Genomic DNA, 22,191 nt, shown 5'->3' on the forward strand with positions numbered 1-22,191 from the left:
GAGCTGTACGGGCTATAGTGAATAGCCCGTACAGCAGCCCTTCGGTTCTCCTGAACCGAAGGGGTCCTGGGGCCGAAGCTAGTCGATGGATCGGCCGAACAGAATATGTGGCAATATAGGGGTTAACTAAGAAGTGACAGTGATCACTTTGTCTTCCCACTATGCAGACTAGACACATACAGACGCAGTACAGATCAGCACAAGATATGATTAGTTTACTGAATTAGTTGGGGGATAAACAAATACTCCAGTGCAGAGGGAACATGTATTTTGTGCTTGACTAGTTGTATAATACACTGCAGCATAATAGCATAGATGAGAATATAAAGAATCTGCAATAAATCAACAAACTTCAGAACAATTGTTCAAAGCTATCAGTGTAATCAGTTACATAACACATAAATCTAATTTAAGACATGTTTATGTCACATTACACTGAAATGAAATAAACAAACATACACAATAGATGATAGCAAAGCAAAAGTAAAAACATGGAATATTAAGAGAAGCAGCCCAGCAATACTCTACTGTCAACTGCTGACCTTTTCTTAAACTTAGTTATCTACTCTGATCAATAATCTATAAAGGACCACAACCTGGAGGTTTTCCTTAAGCCAATCTCATCTCCACTATCAAAGGCTCTGATAAAGACCAGACACTTCTAGAGCCTGAGCCTTTGAGGGGAATTTATCATAACTGGAGCAGACAAAACCTGGCGCAGATGTGCATGGCAACCAATCAGCTTCTCTTTTTCATTTTCAAATCTTAACGGAACAAACTAAAGAGAGAAGCTGATTGCTTGCCATGCACAGCTGCCCCAGGTTTTGTCTGCTCCAGTTTTGATCAATTCCCTTTCTTCGTGACCGCCATGCATTACATGGTGAAGGTAAAGAATAGTTGCTATTTTGATGGTCTGCCCAAATCTTGAACGTTTACTTTCCCTGCCTTTTCTACACTAACCCTAAACCCCCACACTAACAATTTTGTCACTCTGGACCTGCAACTCCATTAGGTATCTATTTTACACAATTCCCAATACAATAAAAAAAAAATACAGCCAACAACCCCCTGCTCGCATGACTCTCACAAATATCAGGTTTGTATCACTGTGTCTGTCCACTGCTAGAAGATTTCCTTCTCCACCATCCTATCTAAAAAAAATTGTTTATAGTTCTGAAAAAATGCTGAACACTAACAAATAATAGATACTGTATATGTATGGACTGTATCTGACTAATTAATGCAAACCACTGTACTGGAAGTGTGTGATCGGAGAGGCTGGAAATGTTCACATTATCTCTAATTCCTCTATAAGCAAATTGAGCTTACATTATGCTTCTAATCAATGTATCCTAAAAGGCAATAATGAGGAGATCACCTGACATGGACAGAAAATGTACTTAATGGAAGCTTAGAAGCCTGTCGAAGGGTCTGATCTTTTATTGCCAAACAATCAGATTCCTGTACATGACCATCTTAAGAAAAAAGCCAGGTTCTTTTCAGCTGGATTTTGATCAAAAAGATTGTTAATTTGCACTTGCAGAAAGATATAAGCTCCATTTGTTCAATGTTCAAATCATTTTAAAGTACATGGTAAGCTATAGGTTTCTCGAGTCCAAGGGCTCTGATCTTTTGGCATCTTCATCGTAACAGCATGATGTGAAGTTCTGCTAATCAATACTGTGAAGTAACATACAATCACAAAGCCACTTGTCCTTCAAAGTAAGCTTCCAGTAAACAAGGAAAAATACTGACGAGAGGCACAGGCACAGACAATCCAGTTCTCTGATCAGAACAGAGCAATGGCTGTTTATGGGTGGCAAAAGATGGATGATTGATCCATCTTTTGCACATGTGAAAATAATTTGAATTATGGAGCAACTATACAGGAGGTATTTGAGAGCAGAAACAAGCAAATGTTGTAGAAGGCTTTGGATGAAAACAACAGCTGAGCTCGCCATATGAACATGTTCAGAATTTGTAGAATAGAGGATATGTTTCTTTATTTTTCACAGTATGTAATTTGTCTTGTTTTAGAATTATTTCTACACTTCAGTGGTCCAATTGCTATAGAACTACAATATACCCAAATGATCACGAATAAAAACAGCTGAAAAAAAAGTTCTAACCTGGAACTCTAAATATTTGCTTTAGCTACTAACATCCAACATGTCTCAAAAGCATGCCACTTTCTTTCTGTAGCTCTTTTGAGATCAGTGTCTCCATCTCAAAATGAACCTGTGCCTAAACTATACACACTAAAGTTTATATATATTCTGAACAAAATGTCAAAGCACTTTAAACAAGGTCTCATTTCTCCACAATGCCTACTGTAGCTGTAGGCATTGCTGAGAAATTCACCTTCAATGTTCACAATAGAGGAACAGAAAAACATTATACTCCTCATATGGCATTTTTCCTTTCCTGGTGAATGCACTGGTAGCATACCAATGGGTTAGGTTTGGCAACGCTAACCACATAGGACTGGATATTAATAAATATGAGGGTACATCCTGCTGCAGTATTTTTTTAACTATCAAGTCATTAAGGGTAGGAAAAGGGAAAGGATAGTGACCATAATGTGAATATACACTTTTTCAATTTTCTAGAGCATTAAGGAATCATATCAACGGTACTTAAGTCTCATACCGGACGGTGCAGAAGACCAAAACATGCTTTGTTTAACAATACAGTTGAGAGAGCATAAAGAAGTAGTATCACCACAACTTGAAATCGTTGTTGAATCCCCAGGGAACGAAGTGCTTGTAGCAATTAATCCCATTTTAATGTGTGCTTTGGTTTTGCACAAAAAGAGCCTCTTTATGTCTATGTGTGCTGGCTGTCAGCTCCAACAAAGGCTGAAGCCCAATTTATGGGTGTTCCTATTAGTAAAATGCAGCGCAGCACTGAAACCACTTTCCTCTTCTCTCAGATTCTAAATATGCACACAGTGTCCTGGTTTAGCACTTGCAATCCCCGTTCTTGCTCACCTATAATGTATTTTCTGTTAATTGCATTGAACCACATTGTGTTAGTAATGTTCTGATATATGTTGACATCCAGTGGTGGCTTAGAGCTACTACAATTTGTTTACTTCTGCATTTGGTACATCCCCCTGTTTATTCCCTCCTGTTCAGTGCTAGTTAGTACCCGCCCTGTTTTCCCTCATGTTCCCTTAGTCAGCGTTTATCATTGCAGAGACAGGGCTTAAGAAAGTCATTGGGGTGTATTTACTAACCTTATAAACACACCACAAACATGTATACACCTCTGTAGTGTGTTCCCTCCCAGCATGATCTATGGGTGGAATCTAAACACCTTTGTAGTGTGTACACACCAAGCAGGAGTGTTGTGCAAAGCCAAGCATGAATTTGCAAGGTGATCTTGTGTAAATTAGCTCTATGTTGTGTTGCTTGCGTTGATGAATGCAGGAATGTAAATGCATGAGCTAACCATTTTTGTCTAAACTGTGAAGCAGCATTATATATGCATCATGTGCATGATTTTTCCATATATGGCATTAGTGGAAATATGCTTTTAGAGACTTTTTGGTTGATAAATACGTTTTGCTGTGTAAAAATCACACGCACCTAGTGCGTGCGTGTGTTTAGGTTAGTAAATCACCCCCATTGTGTCTGTACTCTTCACAAGAATGGAAAAGCATCCGCAGTGCTGTACTTATCCAAAGTACAATTGCATTGGATTCAACTTCTGTGTCTTACCAAAGAGTTAAATTGCCTGTGGATAGTGCCAATAGTCTAACACATGTAAAAAAACGAGGTCCTGGATTTGAACTTTTGGTGAGTGAGTCAGATTATAACGTGGCACAGTGACTCTAGTGAGGCTGCTCTTCACACAACAGGACACCCCTTGATGCAGGAAGTCCAGAGTTGATGATCCACATGCACAAAGTCATTCTGTTAGAGTGACTACTGGCATTTTGTAACTTTTAACTAAGAATTATTTTGTTGATTACGCCATTTCTGAGTCCTACCATTCACAACAACTGAGCCCTGAGGAAGGGGGAGATTTTTGGGCAACCTAAAGTAATTGGCTGTTTTGTATTTTCCTGTTGTGAACAAGTAGTGATAATAAAGAAATCTGGATTCTTGAACATTTTGTTTGGCGTTCTCATTGTACTTTGTGCATATAGATGGTGGCAAGTGAGCAGGTGACCATACTGTTCGACATCTATGGAAGTACAGTATGTCAATGCCTAAAGCGCCATTTGAAAGAGAATAATATGAACAGTAAGACGTTAGATTGTTAAAGCCATTTTACTGCTCTGCCTGGCCATGTCTTTGTGAGCAGATGGTCTGAGTGAGGACATGCTGCAATATAGACTCTGAGGTCTGCTTGCATTAATACTACTTGTAACAACTAGGATCAGATTACAGTCTGCTGCATTATTTTCATGAGCCTGTTATCACTCATTAAAATCAAAATTTTCTACATTTTGGAAAGCTGTGCATGAAATTGATTTTGGTGTAGTGAAAATTAATTGTGGAACCACAAGAACTGTTGTTTCTACAATTATCCCTACTGCTTTAATTGCTCTGCTGTCATCAAATGTGTTTGGTTAAGCAGAAATCAAGGTTTTGTGCGGGGTGGGAATCAGTTACTGCACACAAGTACATGTCTGAAGAATCTGTACATGAACTACAGTTATACAGTGAACCACCTTCTCTTTCCTGTGATTGTGCAGATTTGCAACAGGTAGAGATATCTGCTAGACCCAAATGCACAGTTAATCCTTCTGTGAAGCTTAAAGTTAATTATGAAACAAATAGAGCAGAAATGCCTGATAAATTATTTGCTGTGTGGAACAGAACTGTGCAATGGATAACTGTTGTTGATGAAACATGCAATGATGTAGAGCAACTAAGAAGTATACTTGCAAAGCTCAAAATAGCTTATGAAAACTATAAGAGACACTTGTTAAAAAGCAAAGTTCAAACAGTGTGCACACTTGTAAAACTATGTTGAGAGAATTCAAGACTCCATTTTTATTTCCAAAAAAACTCATGCTACGAGAACTCAAAAGGAAAAAAAACTCTGACAGCATAACTTCCTGTAAGCAACCAAGTCTACATTAGAGAAGCATCTTACACCAGTGTCAGTGAAACAACATCTCAAATTACTACAGACAGTAGTTAAACTGACCCTTTATCAGGTGACCAGGAATCTACTAATACTGAGATCCCACACAACCATGCTTACGTTTATCAGTTTATGTGTCTGTGTTCATGGACTGTTTCTGCTGTGAGTGATAGAGATGGACAGCTTCTCGGTCTTGGGGGGCCTCATTTAGACATGTTTGGCATACCAGTTTATCTTGGACCTCACCAAAGAGCTGCAGGAAGAGGGGTCTCTTTGGGATTTTGCAGAATTTAAACTAGATCTAGAGGTCAATTACCTATGTCTGGTTTGTGTGGTGTTGTCTTCCACAATGTTCATGATGTTCAGGGCAGTGTGGATGATAATTCATATTATTTGGAGCACTACTCTATTTTTAACCTATTATTCCTTTTTTTAAACCTAATGGTGTCATTGTGGTCATTATGGGCAGCATTAGCCATGATGCAAAGAGAAGATAGGCCGTAAAAGAAAGTGAGCTTACGTCAGATAGCAATAATATAGAATATATAAATAAATAGACAGAGAACCATGCCACTATTTCAAAGCACCTACCAGAGCAGGTAAGACATGCAGAAGATAGGGGGTAAGAGATCTCCAGACACACACAGCAGGCTACAGCATCAGAAATAATTACCAACAGAGCCGCTGTAAACTTGGGTTGGGCACCCTATTGGGTTAGGCTGTCGACCAGCTGACAAATCCGGAGTGCAGGGAGGGGACAGAATACAGAGCATGTGTTTCAGTAACATGCAGACCCACCTGAAGGTAGGAGGCAGCAAGTGGAGAAGATAATGCTGCCATATGACTATTACAGATAGCCTGGAAACTCATGGATCTTGCCCCGCCATGCCCTTTCCCCAGATTCCTTTAGAGACTGCTTAGCAGAGCTTCAGCCATTAGACACTGAGTTTTACTCGCTAGCCAGTATAATGAAGCCAAAAAAAAAAGTCAGCTTGAAACATTAAAGTGATTAACAAAAATGTAAGTGAAGAATGCCTCTTCTATGGCATAAAGGTATAACTATCCAGTCTGTGATGAGGACAGAAAAAAACTATAGCAGGCTGTACCCTCATATTTATTCATATCCAGTCTTATGTGGTTAGTGATTGCAGCCTAACCCATTGCCATCCTGCCATAATGCTTCATGAAATTCATTTTCAAAGTAAAAAAGAGGCATAATAATCTTAGCGTTCTTCCTATCTCACTTTCTATGGCAGCAGAATCTTCTTAACCTCTAAAGACATACCCAGAGATAATGAGCGGAGGGGCTGCATGACAGAGGGGAGGAATATGGTAATACATACATTGGAGAAGGGGTTAAACTAAAATGTAGCTGATCTTACCTGATTGGTGGTTGGGGGGAGCCGCATGGGATGGGACTGCAAGGGCTGATGGGCGTTCTTTCCGGAAAGTCAACGGAGGAAGCAGGTTGTGCCACCCGCCCTCTGTTGACTTTTTTGTGGATTCTGGTTGTTACAATGTCCTTTTTATGTCACGGCGGTTTGGACGAGTTAGGGGGTCTTTGGGGGGGTCTGCAAATGTGAGTCAGTTACACAAATGGGGGGAATCAGCTTCACCCTGTTGGTTTCAGTATTTGTCGGGGAGCCTGGCCCCTTGGAACTTGGGAGCAGTAACTGTCCTCGAGGTGGTTGGGGTGCTGCTGGGGACATGGGAGCAGTTTTTTAGGAGAGGCCTTTTTTGGGCTAATGGGCACCCAAGACCCCTTCTCGGATCCAATAGTCGATCAGTTATGTAAACACAAATCAGATGTTTCTAAGCTGTTTTAAAACAATCCAAGACTAATTCTAAAGTCTTTGTTGTGAACGCAGCAAGGAAGGTGAGTGAGGGCTTGTTTTAAAGCGTTCTCTCACTGCTTGGTAAGAATATGTAAATACTTTATGTCTATTGCACAGGTGTACTTTAACTTAACATCAGTTGGCAATCACCTACACATACACATTTGTTCACAGAATTATATCTTTTCCTCCAATGCTCCTTCACCGCATTATGGACTTCTAGTCCTATGCTGTAGCAGGAGAACACATGAGTGAACCAGAAATGATCCTAGACGTCTGCATTACAGGAAAAAAATACTGTTCACACTTTACTATCTATTACATACCAACTAGTTCCCACTTCCTAGACATCAGCGGAAGCTGTAAATTCCACCCTTTATTAACCACAGAATGAACCATAATAAGATATAGACAACAACAAAATGAACTTCAAATAGAACCATAAAGCCAGTACCGGATGGGTCTCATATATACATTATATACAGTCTCCAAATATATTGACGTGCATATCCTCGGTGGCTTACACTTTATTATCCTGATGCGTTATGATATGATACAGATAATATAGAGCCATTTATTGCATGCCATTATACCATCAGTAAAGCAAAATGAACAAGTCATAGGAGCTGTCCAAACCACTCCTTTGACAAACTGACATTAAACAATGAAGGTAGAAGTAAAAACAAAGACTCTTGTAAGGGCATTTACTTTTTATGTCAAGTTCTGGTTTACTTATTCTCATGTACCAAACGCCAACCTGTATCCTAGCATACCCATTAGGCACCAACTGAAGTGGATGAAGTGACACAAGCATTCATTAAAGAAAAATGTATTACCATATGTAGTAAGTTAGGAGGGCTTTAAAATCACAAGCATTTTAATCAGATATTCAAATCACCCAAAATAAAATAATAAAAATAACTCTAGATCCTTACCTGAAAAATGAATAACAAGAATTATCTAGACATGCTACAGAATATAATCACTAACATTCCTATACATTTTAGATGCATTGCCTTTATACCAATTATATACATGGTAGAGAAAATTCAGGACATATAGCTAGAAAAAAAAATACATTCATATATTGGTCACAAGTGAATCTGTGTATTCAGTGCAGAAACAGCATACCAAGAAAACTAAAAGTGACTCTGTCAGGATAAAAGTATAGTGGCTGCCATTGCTGACCTCTTCTTTGAAAATGCTAGTTCCCTGGACATCATGCTGATGTTTTGGCTTTGATACATTCCAACTATCTGACCTAGAACACATACAGAGATAAGGAACTTTGACACGTTTCTGACACATTTACAGCATGCTTCTTTGGGGTCTGTGATGTAAAAGTATTGAAACCAGACACATCCAGACAACTAGCAATTTTAAAAGGGGCCAGCAATGGCATCTTCCAAATGTTTCTCATGATAAAATCACTTAAACATTCTGTGACAGCAACACAAACCATTTCTACACACACACACACACACATATATATATATATATATATATATTTAAATATAAAACACAGTAATAAAAAGTGTCTACATCTCAAGAGCAGAATCATATGATCATATGACTGAAGCATGCAGATACAATGCTCCTGCTGCTGCTGCATGTCACACTTGATTAATACATAAGTTGGTCCTGATCAAGAAAAACATATCTTTCACATTTAAAGGGAGCTTATATTATGTTCTCTGCCATAGATGTATTCTTGCAATAATCAGTAGATCGGTACCATATTTACAAGTGTTCACAGTTGTCAAAGGTACTCTCTACAATTACATAGAATTCCATTACTTCAATTACCAAGGAGCATCCGAGATTACCAGTGTCAATGAGTATTTACACCTGCATTCACCAAAGAGATGTGAGCTCTTTGACACAAGCCTATGCTCCTAAACCTAAGGGGCTATATGGCCAGAGAAAACAGAGATGAAGGGTTCAAGTACACACTAGGCCAGTATACCCAATGTTTTATTTATACTTGCTTCTGGGGAGATCCAGGAAACAGGAAGTGATGGTTGGCTCTTGATTAATCAGCACTTTGTAACCGGGTTGCACAAAACAGTTTATAATGTGCCATCTCCAAAGCACATTCAGAGCACCAGAGCTCTGAAGAAGAGGGGACCAATCAACCCCCGAAACATGTTAGCTACCTTCAGTCACATGTATCCCTGTTGGTCATTATGAGTGTTTGGAATGTTTAATCCTTGGACTCCTGTGTGTCCGTTTGGAGACAGTTACGCTGATTTCCTATTTGGAATATGTGAGTAGTTCATGTATTGTCATTTTTACCAGTTTGAATAAATGGATTGCTCTGACAAAGGTACATGCCATCAGTCCAAATCAAACTATATTTAAAAAACAACTCCATCTGAATATTTTACTTGAGTACATTGGAAAAAGATGCTGAAAACAATCACTTCTTAAACTCAACATCGTCCTGCCATGTATGTGAGGGGATTAGGGGTCTCTCTCTGAAGTAAAATGGTTTGTTGCTGGACTGTTGAGAAAAATATTCTTACAGATCAGCTGATATCATTTTGCTTACCTCATCTTGATTTTCCATCAACCATTCTTTGGTTGTGTTCAAGGCTATATTAGCTGCTGGCTCATTTGGAAATCCTAAATGATTATTAAAAGAAAAAAAAATACAATCAGCAAGCAAAAGAATGCAAAACATAAATGAATGTATTTGGGACGTACAGTGTAATGAAAAATAATGCATTCTCAGAGTTTACAATCTGAGAAGTCTCCAAGCGTTATGCTGATACAACAAAACAAAGCATGCATAATGCAATTGTTAAATTTGAAATACATCTTATTCTTACAGCCAGGAATGTTTGTCCTACTTTTTTTTTCTTTGCTGTTATCACCCCTTGAAGGATATAAAGTTTAATATGCAAAAGCCCATTTTCTCACATTTATTTATTTAGGTCACCTAAGTGAGCTTGAAGAAAGGGAGTGGCAAAACATTTACAGCCGCATTAATTACAGAAAAATTATACCGTCCTAATTCTTCACACTGTCTCCAATGATCTTGTTTACATAGCTGGGAGAAACAACCTTGGAGGTCAAGGATATCAGATATAAACCTACACTGTTAATGGTGTAGTGGTGGATGTGGTGGTGGGGAGTTTAGGAGGTTGGTTAAGATCTTAGACAAACTACAAGGCTTCTGCTGCCTTAACACTGCAAGCTGCATCACAATCTATGAGTGCCTTTCCATTGAAATCTATATGGAATTTGCGCTGATCAGAGTGAAAAATAGGTCAGGGAGCATTTTGGGCGGCAGGCGCTCCCCATAGGAATGTATGGGGTTGTTCATGTCGGCGCTTCAGCGCTGACAAATCAGCGTGACCCAACTGCCCTGGTGTGAACGGGGTCTCAATGTTTGCTATATAGAGCTTTGTATGTTTCTCCTCCTAAACTGTCTACATCAGGAACAGACTGGCAATTTGGCAACTCTAGCAAATGGCAAAAGGTCTGAGGTGTCTGAAATTAGCTGATCTCTTCATAAATATATCTAAAATAATATTTAAAAAATTCACATTACCTCTAAAGCTAACCTTTAGCCTTACCTTCAGTCTTGCACAGTTTTACAGACTCCTGTAATGTACTGAACATGCTTAGTCTAATTTCTGTGTACACTGTGAGCTTCTCAAATTGTTCATTAGAAGCTACAACAAGTTAGATAGAATCCATTTCATTTTCTGGCTGGAGGACAGCCAGCAACATTTAAAGGGTTATTCACAAAAGGGTGAAGGGTTTGGAGAAGGCAGGAGACGTGAACAATCTAGGTCAAAATAGCTGATTTGGAATTCAGCTCACTTTCCAGTTCAGCTATGTTGTCCTAGATTGTTCACTTCTCCTGCCTTCTCCAAACTCTTCACCTATTAGAGAATAACCCTGTTAGCTTCTCCTCCCCAGCCTCACTGTCCCTGGCCCGCCACTTCATTCATTGGAATACAGTTCTTTCAATCATGGAGGCTCAGCATGACATGTGGGTGTACCTAGGGCAGTCTAAATATAAATGCAACCTGTCTAGAAACATCCAGTGTTCAAGACTGACATCCACCCATGAAAACATTTTGGCAAGCTCTAATAAGCATTAATCTCCTAACCTTCTTGTAAGGAACTGTGCTGGCTCCATTTATTTTGTAGCACTGTATAAACTGTTGGCACTATATAAATCCTGTATAATAATAGTAATATTATATGCATAACTCCTCTCAAGAGCCAACTTGCTGCTTGCTCAGGGCTGGCAGCTCTTGAGAACAGTTCTGTGGCAGGGTGCTGTGATGTTTTCAGTACAGCACCCTGCCAAGCTACTAACCATGAACTGCCTGCATTGCATAGAAAAGCACAAAGATGAAAACAGAATGGCTTTAAGTAAAGTTTTTATTAGCAAGAAGATGGGGAGGGGTGTAACCAGGTGTCAGAGCACAATGAAAACCAGGCAAGCAAAAGGTGCGAGTTAAAATATTTATTAAGAACAGTGTCCACAGGAGAATGCAGAATCATAAACCGGAACAAGCCAGAGTCAGGAGCCTGAGTGGGTAGTCGTCCAAGCCAGGTCAGGAACACAGAGATCAGCGTTGTCAGGAACAAGCCAGGAAATCAGCGATGTCAGGAACAAGCCAGGAGCCAGAGGAGAACGTCAGCCAGGATCGGGTCAAACACAGAATCAGGATACTCAAGAGCAGCAGGAAGACCTTACAAGGGAAAGGTCAGACTGGACTGAGTGGTTTATATATATATATATAATGAGTGGGGTGACATCATCACTTAGAGACAGGAAACTCCCATCTGACTCTCTCAGATGATGCTCTCCTGTCTGGCCATAAGAGGGAGCCTGGGAGTTATTGAGCAACGTTCCAGAGTCTGCTTAGGTAAAGAAGGAAACACAGGTGAGTAAAATGGCAGCCAAGCCAGAATGCTGCAAACCAGTAAAGTCAGGGTGGAACCCTGACACCAGGGTAGGCAAAATATAGGCACATAAGAGATACGGCTTTAAAGTACCCTCATTCTCAATCCTCTGGTCTACTTTATGAAAGACCTTGACAGAATAACTATTCGGACCTGTAAAGTGCACCTGCATACCCATATACATTTGCATTTTGTCCTGCAGGAGTCTGTGGAATGCTCAAGATGCTTGTAGTGCAGAGCACAATTCGGACAATCAAGGAACAGATATGAGAAGTAGGAACACGTAAAGTGGGAATAATTTACACAATACACTCAGCATTCTTTTCTGTATCATTTCCAGTTTGAATCTTGCCCTTTAACTTGCTCTTGAATTTACAATACCTTGCCATCCCTGTTATGAAGAGCTGAGCAATCACAAATTAGACAATATATAAATATTTAATTGTTTAGGGCCATTTTAGGAGGCTACAATTGCAAACACAGTACGAAAACCATTTAAGAGCAATACTATGTATACATATATAAAGCACATAGCACAAGTGTAAATAAAACAATATAGCCAGCACAGCATAATATCTAATAACAGCTGCCAGCTCACTATTAACTACCAAATAAAGGCCTATAGCAATGTTTGTTTCCAGGCATTATTACCGAACAGCTGTCATACTAAGAGAATATACATGATTTTGTAACATCAGCGATAGTTAATACAGACGTGGGGGTAGATAGCTAGGTAGCTTATGAATTTAAGTCAGCAGTTAATTGTGACAATCAGAGCACTCCTGGAAGAATAGAGATATATATTTAACCATTAGTGTAATAAAGTGGCAGCTGTGTATACGTTTATAGAGGTGACATGGGATGTCACATGTTTGCTTTCTAAAACGTAGAACAGCAATAATTAGACTGTAATTGTCTGCGCAAAGCTGAACTAGTTTATGCTATTTAATAAAGTGATCAGTTTGATTCAACAATTTGGCAAAAGACAGAATCAGGTCAATGAAAACAAAAAAGAAAAATTTGCATTAAAAATTTGCATTAAAAATTATGAAGATGTCGCCGTCCCCCCAGCCACCCCCTCCCTGCCATGCTGTCTGGCTCCCCCGATTTCTGGCGGACCCAGGACCACGGCAAAGTAGTTCAGGATGGAAAGCAGGGAGCAGAGTGGAGAACGTCTGTTCTCAGCTCTGCTCTGTGATCAGTGACAAAGGACTGCTGTATTCACAGCGCTTCCTGTGTCACAACCTGAGCTGTACAGAAGATACATGTGCTGTATTTTCTGTATTGGATGGCAAGCTGATAAAGAGAACCTGTCACCTCCAAATGATATCACATAGGGGCTTGTGTGAAATCAATAAAGTTATGTAAAAAAAAGTGATACAACAATACTAAATAATAAAATAGAAATGAAAAAGTGATAAAAAAGGAAGAAAAATTTAAAAAGTGAGAAAAAGGTAAAAAATAAATAAAATTAAAAAACACAAAATAATGAAAATTAAAAAAATTAAAAAGTGATGAAAAAGGTAGAAAAATTATCAATAAAAAATAATAAAATAAATACAAATTAAAATAAAAATTATTCCCGTCGCCCGTGCCATCTGTGTGCGAATAAATGCATGCATAGGGCATTGTGTGTGAGTGCTGCCCTCATTCCACTGTGAGCCATATTGTGGTAGTGGGGCGGCAGTGCATGTCCCTTTAAGAAAACTTATTGGTAATTGGTATCAGCAAGTACCGAGGAAAAGTTCTTGTACTTGGCCTTGAAAAAATGGTATCAGTGCATCCTAATACACAGTGATCTAGCAAGCAATGTGTTATTCAGTTAGGACCTACTGTACACCTACTGTAAATCTAAAACATTGCCAGTGTGATCAGTATAATACACATGGTTTTTCTAACACAGAAAAAATAAATGTTCTAAAAATATAACCATTTTTATATTGTTACTTTCATATATTGAATTGGTAAGGTGCAAATTGTTTTAAACATTTTGGGAATTCCTGGGCATTTGTGTTTTATTTCTTACATTAAAAGTATCCTCACAAGGGCATTTTATGTTTAATTAAAGATATGAAAAACAAGTAATATTTAATTTGATGCTTCAGAGAACTTTGAGTTGAAGATAAATAGGCTTAATAATCCCAAGATGCCCATAAAGTTATTTTTGGCAAAATGTAACAATCCACAACAAACCTAAAGACATTAATTCTAGAAATAGCAAGAAGACAGCAAATAAATTGGAAATAATTTCATTTGCTCTACTTGGAATGTTTAAAAAACAAATTGTTTTATATTTCCAAAAATGCTGTTTGTTTCATTTGTCTCAGAATGGTAGACTGTTAAACTCTCTTTTTTAACCTCCTAATCATGAAAAAGTTTATTAGCAGCAAAGAAACCTATTTTAGTCATTTAATTTAAGTATTTTTGTTTATTTATTGCAGAAGGAGAGAAAACAAGAAAAAGGAAAAAAGTTTTAATTAAATGATAATTCTTTGTGAACTGAAAGCAATTTTGGGATAATGGATGGACACTTGCACTTTACATTGCAGGATGTCTAACTATAAAATATTAAAAGATCTTAAATTTGTTGACTGATTGAGGTTTGTTTGTTTTTAATGGCATCCTTTGTGGTGCCCTTTTAAATGTTATTTTCTGTTATTATGATGTATTTAGTAATTGATTTAATCTTTTTTTTTTTTTTTGCTTTCTTTTGTATAACCCCCTTTTTTTCTTGTTTTCTACTGTCTTTTTTTTGAATACGTATTTGTAGAATCCACATTTAAAATGTGAACATTTCACATAATATAATTCTCCAGTGTCATTTAAAAGCATAATTAAAAGAGCCTGAAAAAGGGAGCAGTTTGAAAGATAGAACTTGGTCATCCAACTCCCCAAAGCACCATGCCTCTATTCCCTAAACTTCTATATCAGGTGTGATTAAGCTCATAGACTTCTGGGAAATAGTATTTTCAAGTAGCATGACATCAGAAGGCCAGAAAGGTAGATGAGCATCTTGTTTTGAGCTACCACTTGGGAGGTGAAGGAGGTGCAGATTTTAGCTTTCAGAAGTTAAGTGTAGTTACACTAAGTACCTGCAATTCTTGAATAATCACTACACTTCACATTCCACTTACTATGATTAAATAATGGCTTACGAATCCCCCTGTATAAATAATATTTGTATAGCAAAATTGTTCACTCCGATCAGTGTGGTGGCTGCATAATTTAGGAGGAGCCGTACTTGATATTTATTGAACTCTGATGCTCATTAGAAATTATATATTTAATTTGGTTTTTTTTAGATTCTCCAGCACTACCTATGGTCTCCTCTCCTTTTGTTTTTGAGAAAAGTGTTTGGTGATACAAAGAGGAGAGGTTTGAGGTCAAATTACAATTTCTGTCATGGAGGGCCATTACTGTAACATCTGAAAAGTCTCAGAGCCTCTGAAACATAAGTCCTGTCCTCTGCATCTTTTGGCAAATATGCTTTTTCCATTTCTGCATTTTCAGATTATTAACTCTATTGGATTATTTATATGCAAATTAATTTCCATGTATTCTATTTACATTGTCTCTTTTGTCTCTTCTTATTCGCTGTGATGTTTCTAATATACCCTAACCTACTCCCCTTTACAAACTATCAGCATACATAAAACTGACCTGTACATATAATCAACACCCTTAGATTTGTAAGTGAATGGGTTAATTTCCAAGATGCCAGTTTAGAATCTACGAGACAATCAGTCCAAGCCAATGGATAATTTCCTGTAGCCATAAAGCATGTGTTTCCATAAATAAGAATAGAAAGATCTGAAAGAGGTTAGATACCAGCATTATTTTTTTGGATCTCTTGGTTACCTGCCTCCTCTGATTTGACTTAATAACAAGCAGGCATTACTCCTTTTTACAAAGTAAATGTTTAGACCCCTGGTATTTCCCAAAAGCCCCTAACAGTAAAGTAAAAAAAAATAATAATAGAAATAAAAAATAAAAAATTAAAGTAATTTTCTGTTTCGGCCTGACAACATTTTTCTTTTCAGTTTCGGTCAAAAAATTCCATTCTGGTGCATCCCTAATACTGATTCTTCATAATCTGCATAACTGGGGTCATATGCTTTGCCTACATACATTGTGCTATAACATGTCCCTATTTCTCAAAGTAGGACTGTATGAGAGGATATTGTTATCGTAAATACAAATGGAGTAGCCCAAATTCAACCATTGTCAAACTGGTATTCTGTAGAGAAATCAGCCACATATAAACAGCATGCAAGAGCACTGGTCATGAGGACATGGTGAGTACAAAAAACAGAGGATCTAAAAATGTTGGCTATTTTGTGTAGATCGTTATACAATCCAGGAAAATCTGTGCTCATCCTAAATGATAAAATTATAACGTGTTTCCAGTCATTCCTGTCATTAAAAGGTTAGCCAGAATACCATAACTGCAGCAGATAAACATTTGTGAGTGGAACTCAGATGAATGGATTCAACTACAGCTGTAATAAATAGTGCTGCATATCTAGCATCATATGTTATCCAGGTTGTATCATTTCCCCGCTATGAAATACTGCACCAAAACATGTGGTGTGATATTATTTTTGGCAGCACATCTTACCACTTTCTAAAGAGCAGCACCTCAAAACATTTCCCAGAATTAAACAAATGTTAGAAGATAAAATTATTTGCCGATACGTCTGGAATCCTCCTGACAAAAAGATTTGGCTTAAACCCCCAACACTCATCATCCAAGCCAATCACTACATAAATCAAACATGAGATACAGGTGAAATAAACAATACATTCATCTATTTCTCTCTTTTAAAATGTATGTGTTTCATTAAAAGGCATTTTGCAACAGGAAATATAAAATGGTATATAGAAAATTATTATTTGCTGTAATAGACATTTGGTAAAGGCATTGGAGGGCACTACAGCTTACACTAAATAGGTTGTCAGCATTAAAAAATATTTTTAGTTGTCAAACCAAAAATTAGGGTACTGTGTGACCCACACCTACTTTGCACTGACGCTAATGTGACCATAATATTTTAAAAAGAAGATGTAAACCTTAACCAAATGATATTTTGTTTGCTAAAACACTATGGGGCAGATTTATAAATGTTTCCTGGGCAGATACTTTCGCACGGCACTAGTGCTACTAGTATAGGAATAGGAATTTCTAACAGGAAATACCTAGTCAAGAAGCTTCCTAGCAGGATCTAAAAGGATCACCAGGTATAATTTTAATGGAAGCTGCAGATTTTAAATGACTCACTTTTGAGCTTACATTAACGTGCTCCATAATATATTAGTGATTGGGTTTAAATATAATTTAGCCTCCTCCCATTCAAGGGTCTGAGATATGAGACTCCTGAATGGTAATAGTAGGAAAGTATAAAGAAAGAACTTATCTACCCTTGATCTTAGTAATTAGGGGTTTTCAGATAGTACAGTACTCGGTACAAGTACATGTACCGATACTTTTCCAGCTCCAAGACTAGACTAGAGAAAAATGCAAAAGTTAGGAGGCAGCTGTCATTTGTAAGGAGCATACAGAGCTCCTGGGATTTATGTATGATTTTTTTATAGATGTATATTAGGGATGCACCGATACAATTTTTTCAAGCACAAGTACTGATACTTGCTCAGGTACTCACAGATACAAGTACTGATACATTTTTATTTATGGTCATGTGACATTTTTTCTAAAACAATACAGACTAATGATTTCAGGACAGTAGTGGAGCGGTGTAATAATAAGGTGTAAAAATAATCATAATTATATATGGAAGTGTTTCTTTGTCAGGCAAGCCACTATTAGAGGTACATTGTGTTCCTTCTACTGTCTGGCATCCATCACAAAGGTAACACAACATTCCATATGTGAGAAAACTCTTTAGACCATGAGAACTACCAGGTACAGGAAACGTCAAGATTTAATGTTTAGTTTCGATTTCAACAAAGACCATTTTTATTGATGCATTTTTCAAAATATGAACTTTGCACGGGTACAAAAGACACAAATTAAGGCAGAACTCTGGGCAGAATTTTTATTAACCATTGCAGTGGGGCTACCCCTGCACTGCAAGTGTTGCATGTCTAGGTGCTAAAAAAAGTTATACTTACCCGATCCTAGGAGCCGATTGCTCTTAGAGTGGTCCTTGGAGCCTCTCTCCCCCTTTGCTGCAGCGGTGTAAGGGCCAACAAATCATAATTTTCTATACATACAGATGTGAGGACGCTGAGGAACATTCCAATGTTGCAGTGTAGGAGGAAAGAGGCTTCAGGGACCGGAGTAGCAGGCAGTACCTCAAACAAAAATGAGCACTTAACCCTTGCAATGCGGGGTTAACACTTACAAGTCTTGCAAAACCAACCCTACCAACCCCATCCTATGACTGGACAGGAAAGTGAAAAGCAGAACACTGATAAACTCATCCCTGTTAAGGTGGCCATACACTGTGCGAATTTCAGAAATTCAGCTTTGTTCGGGTATTATGACAGCGACCAGCAGCCACTGTCAGAATACAATGCTGATAGCAGGAGATTCTTCGATCAATGCTCGTAAGCGTTGATGGAGAAATCCATTCTATTTATTTTTCATTCAGCCCACAGGTTGAACCAAAAAAAAAAATAGAACAGTGTATTGCCAGCTTTACTTTGCACTTACATGAGCCCTGCAGCACAACTGACTGGCTCTTTTTGCTGTCTCTCACCCTGTCTGAGCTCTGTTGTCCAAGGACTGTGGAAAGCTGATACCAGGCCAAATGCAGGTACTTTCACTGCTTGCATTTAAAAACAATGAAATAAATTATGTATAACTGAATACAGAGCCGCATTTATTTTGTGTTCAGATTTAAGTGAAATGATTAATAAGTTATGTTTGGGGATCTAAGCTGCTTTTCCACTAGAAACCATAACATAGGCTTTGTTTACATTAAAATGGTCTTTTACGTTTAAGAGGAATATGTTTGTCTTTTTCGTTTTTCGTTACATATGTACATATTTTAATATTATGCAAGCAGTTTCCTGAACACTAATTATAATTTTGTGTTCCCCCATGAACATAAGTTTGTCTGCTCACTATAACTGTAAGCAATGCGGTCTCTCTATGTGATATATTATTTTTGTCTCAGCAGTTATTCAGTAAGTGCTCGTTCATACCAGCCAGCACGCTGGGATTGGGTTGGTGTCCGATGTGTAGGGATGGTTAGTGACAGTTCACTGTGTTGTTTTAATACTTTGCAGTGTTTATCATTTTTTTTAACTTTATTGAAATGTCAAAAAATGACATTTCATTCAGGTCTATGCACCGCAGCCCATTGCAACGTGCTGCTGTGTAGCAACAGGTCTGGCGTAAAAATGGTGGTGCGAATGGGACACATAGACTAATGTAGTTCAACACAAATGGTGTCAACAAGCCCTAGGGTCCTGGAAAATGTTTGACATACAGAGAGCCACTACAGAGAAGGAACTGCAATTCTATATACAAAATACCATGATGGAAATATTTAACAAAAAGCATATAAATCTGTGAAAGCCACGTCCAAAAATGAATCTTAGTTAAAAATATAGTAACAAGGCACAACTTCAAATTAAATTTTCTTTTTAGTTTTGGAGAGACTGGAGAAAGGTTACAACTTTCAGTCAAGTTTGCATTGCTGTTTCTATCAATGTAGAGATTTTCCCAAAGTTCCTGTATTTACTGAGGATCCTGTCTGTGGCTCCGTCATTTCTCTTTACTTCCTATCACAGAGATTCAAGAGCAATTAATTTATTTTATTTATTTATTACAGGTATTTATATAGCGCCGACAATTTACGTAGCACTTTACATAGTTGCACATTCACATCAGTCCCTACCCTCAAGGAGCTTACAATCTAAGGTCCCTATCTCACATACATACATAGAGGGCCAACTTAGAGAGGAGCCAATTAACCTACCAGCATGTCTTTGGAGTGTGGGAGGAAACCGGAGTACCCGGAGGAAACCGACACAAGCACAGGGAGAACATGCAAAAACTTGCAGATAGTGACCTGGCCGGGATTCGAACCGGGGACCCTAGTGCTGCAAGGCAGAAGCGCTAACCACTGCTACTAGCACTACACCACTGTGCTGCCTGAGCAATAAAGACTGAAAAATATTTCCGCTGTTCACTACTTTATCTAAAACTTATAAAAAGTCTTTTGGCTTGGGTTCTTTTTTAATTCCACCATACTAAGAATAGCCTTTTATTGTGATAATTGCCAGGCTCTCAAAATCGACTATGAGCTCTACTATTAATTGTCTCAAAGCTATTTTTTATGAACGAATTGAAGGATTTCATGACATCAATTGTTAATCAAGCTAGAACAGTTCTACAAACAACATTACTAGCTTCTTTCACATTGTGACTCTTCCAACAGTTCTTTCTGGGCCCTTTACCCGGAGCAAGTGTCAAGTTCTGCCTTAGAAGCATAGAAGAAAATGACCTAGTCTGGTCCATTGAGTCTGCCCATTTTTTATTTTTATTTTTTTAACCTTGCTGTCTGAGGATGGGTCTATTTTTGTCCCAAGCATGTTTAAATCCACTTACTGTTGACCGACTCACTACCTCTGATGGAAGTCTATTCCAAGCATCAACTACTTTTTACTTTATATAATACTTTCCAAGGTTACTCTTGAACTTTCCTTCTTTCTTTTTGAAGTCCTGCCCCTAGTTCTTAAAGTAGTATTAAACTCTCACAATTTTTTTAATAAGACGTTTGGATCAAACAAATATACATTGTCCAGCAAAGTATTTCTTCAAGCAGTTACAATCACAGTATTTTCATACAGCTGGATCCAACTCTCTCAGCTCGACTTCCCTGAGCTTCCTGTTTAGCACAAGATCACAAGGAACAGCGCAGTCTCCAGCAGCTGTCCATCTACTAGCTTGGAGAAGGGTGAGGGAGGAACAGGGAGCAGGATGGATGGGAATGGCTTGCCTTGCCTGTGTGTTTGTGGAGACACACACCGCTTACTATCGCACACAAGGGTGGCTCCATGGGACCCTGCAAAGAAAAGGAGCCACCCTAAACCAGGATATAAAGGCCAGTGCTCAGGGGACTAGATGATTATGCAGGAAACTAAACCATTTAAACATCAAAGCAGCATCTATTGTAAGTTATTAAATCAGCATTTGAAAATCTGACTTTAATATCACTTTAATCCTAGCTTCAGTCATGACCTCCTTCCCCTTCTTTCCTTAAGACTGTACATATTAAGTTCCTGCAGTTTCTTACCTACTCTTACTTTAATTTCATTTAGTGCATGTTTGTTTAAGGTAATGAGGTAATTAAAAAAATCAAAACCTGGGTAGCCAGACAACTAGCATTTTAGGGGTTAGCAATGATGGTCTTCCTCTTTGTTCATGGCATCTGATTATCACAAACGAGGTCTAAACTCATTCATTGTATGGACACCATTACACAGGAGAGGATTTAACCAGGTTACAAACTAACTCTTTAGACCCTTGCCAGGGGATTTAATGCCCACTGCTGAAGGGCGACAGCATGGTTCTGTTGACAAGGAGACAGCAATATGGAAACGTAAGGCTTTCACATATAAGCCTGAATTGTGTTGTCTTGCAGCCAGATCGCAAATGCAGTCACAGCAGATCTTTCCAATAAATTACCAGCAATCTTCTTTTGTGGGCTTCTGGCTTCTCTCCAGCAGCTATTTCAGCTGGATATGCACCCAGTCTTATTTCAAGCCCTGAAACAAGTAATTAAATCTGTCTGTGCTTAGGAGTTATTATGTTTTAAACAAATCCATGTTTCTGACATGAAACCAGAAGAGTTTTATACTATTTCCCTAAACAACAGGATGTAACCATATTGAATGCACAGTTCAGAGCAGTGTTATCCAAGAAGAGGCCTACTTTATTTGACATCATGTTAAACACAAGAAATTATGACGAGCAGTATTTCTGACACATTCATAAAATACACATAAATATAAGCATATGTGTTAGGTGACTGCTCAGATGAACCAGTGACACACAGAAAGCAGCCTCATTATGCACAGACTGTACATAATAATTTGCAGCTCTGAAAGAAAGTGGCTACATTTTGTACTGAACAGCAATTAGACTTATGACTAGGGATGCACCGTTACCGATACTAATGCTCTGATACTTACACCTGATACCGGAACTTCCGTTCAGAGGCAGATATCCTCTGACTGGCAGTGCCGTGAGTGAGCATGGAGCCGGCTTCCCGGACAATCAGGAAGCTGGGCAGTGGGTAATGACTCGCTGCCCGGCTTCCTGATTGGCTGGGATGCCAGTTCCATGCTGTGTGGC

The 22,191-nt window shown here is 38.3% G+C and overlaps 1 protein-coding gene across 1 annotated transcript in view; it reads right to left on the reverse strand.

Annotated features, from left to right (window-relative positions):
- Nucleotides 1-22,191, reverse strand: part of MACROD2 (MACRO domain containing 2) — a 1,661,433-nt gene that overhangs the window by 277,145 nt on the left and 1,362,097 nt on the right. Inside the window, exon 12 of the mRNA XM_018554264.1 lies at nucleotides 9,487-9,560. Within this exon, the coding sequence (XP_018409766.1) occupies nucleotides 9,487-9,560 (74 nt within the window). The remainder of the gene's footprint in view (nucleotides 1-9,486; nucleotides 9,561-22,191) is intronic.

This window comes from Nanorana parkeri, unplaced genomic scaffold (assembly GCF_000935625.1).
Source record: "Nanorana parkeri isolate BGI_ZX_2015 unplaced genomic scaffold, ASM93562v1 scaffold151, whole genome shotgun sequence".
NCBI lineage: Eukaryota > Metazoa > Chordata > Amphibia > Anura > Dicroglossidae > Nanorana > Nanorana parkeri.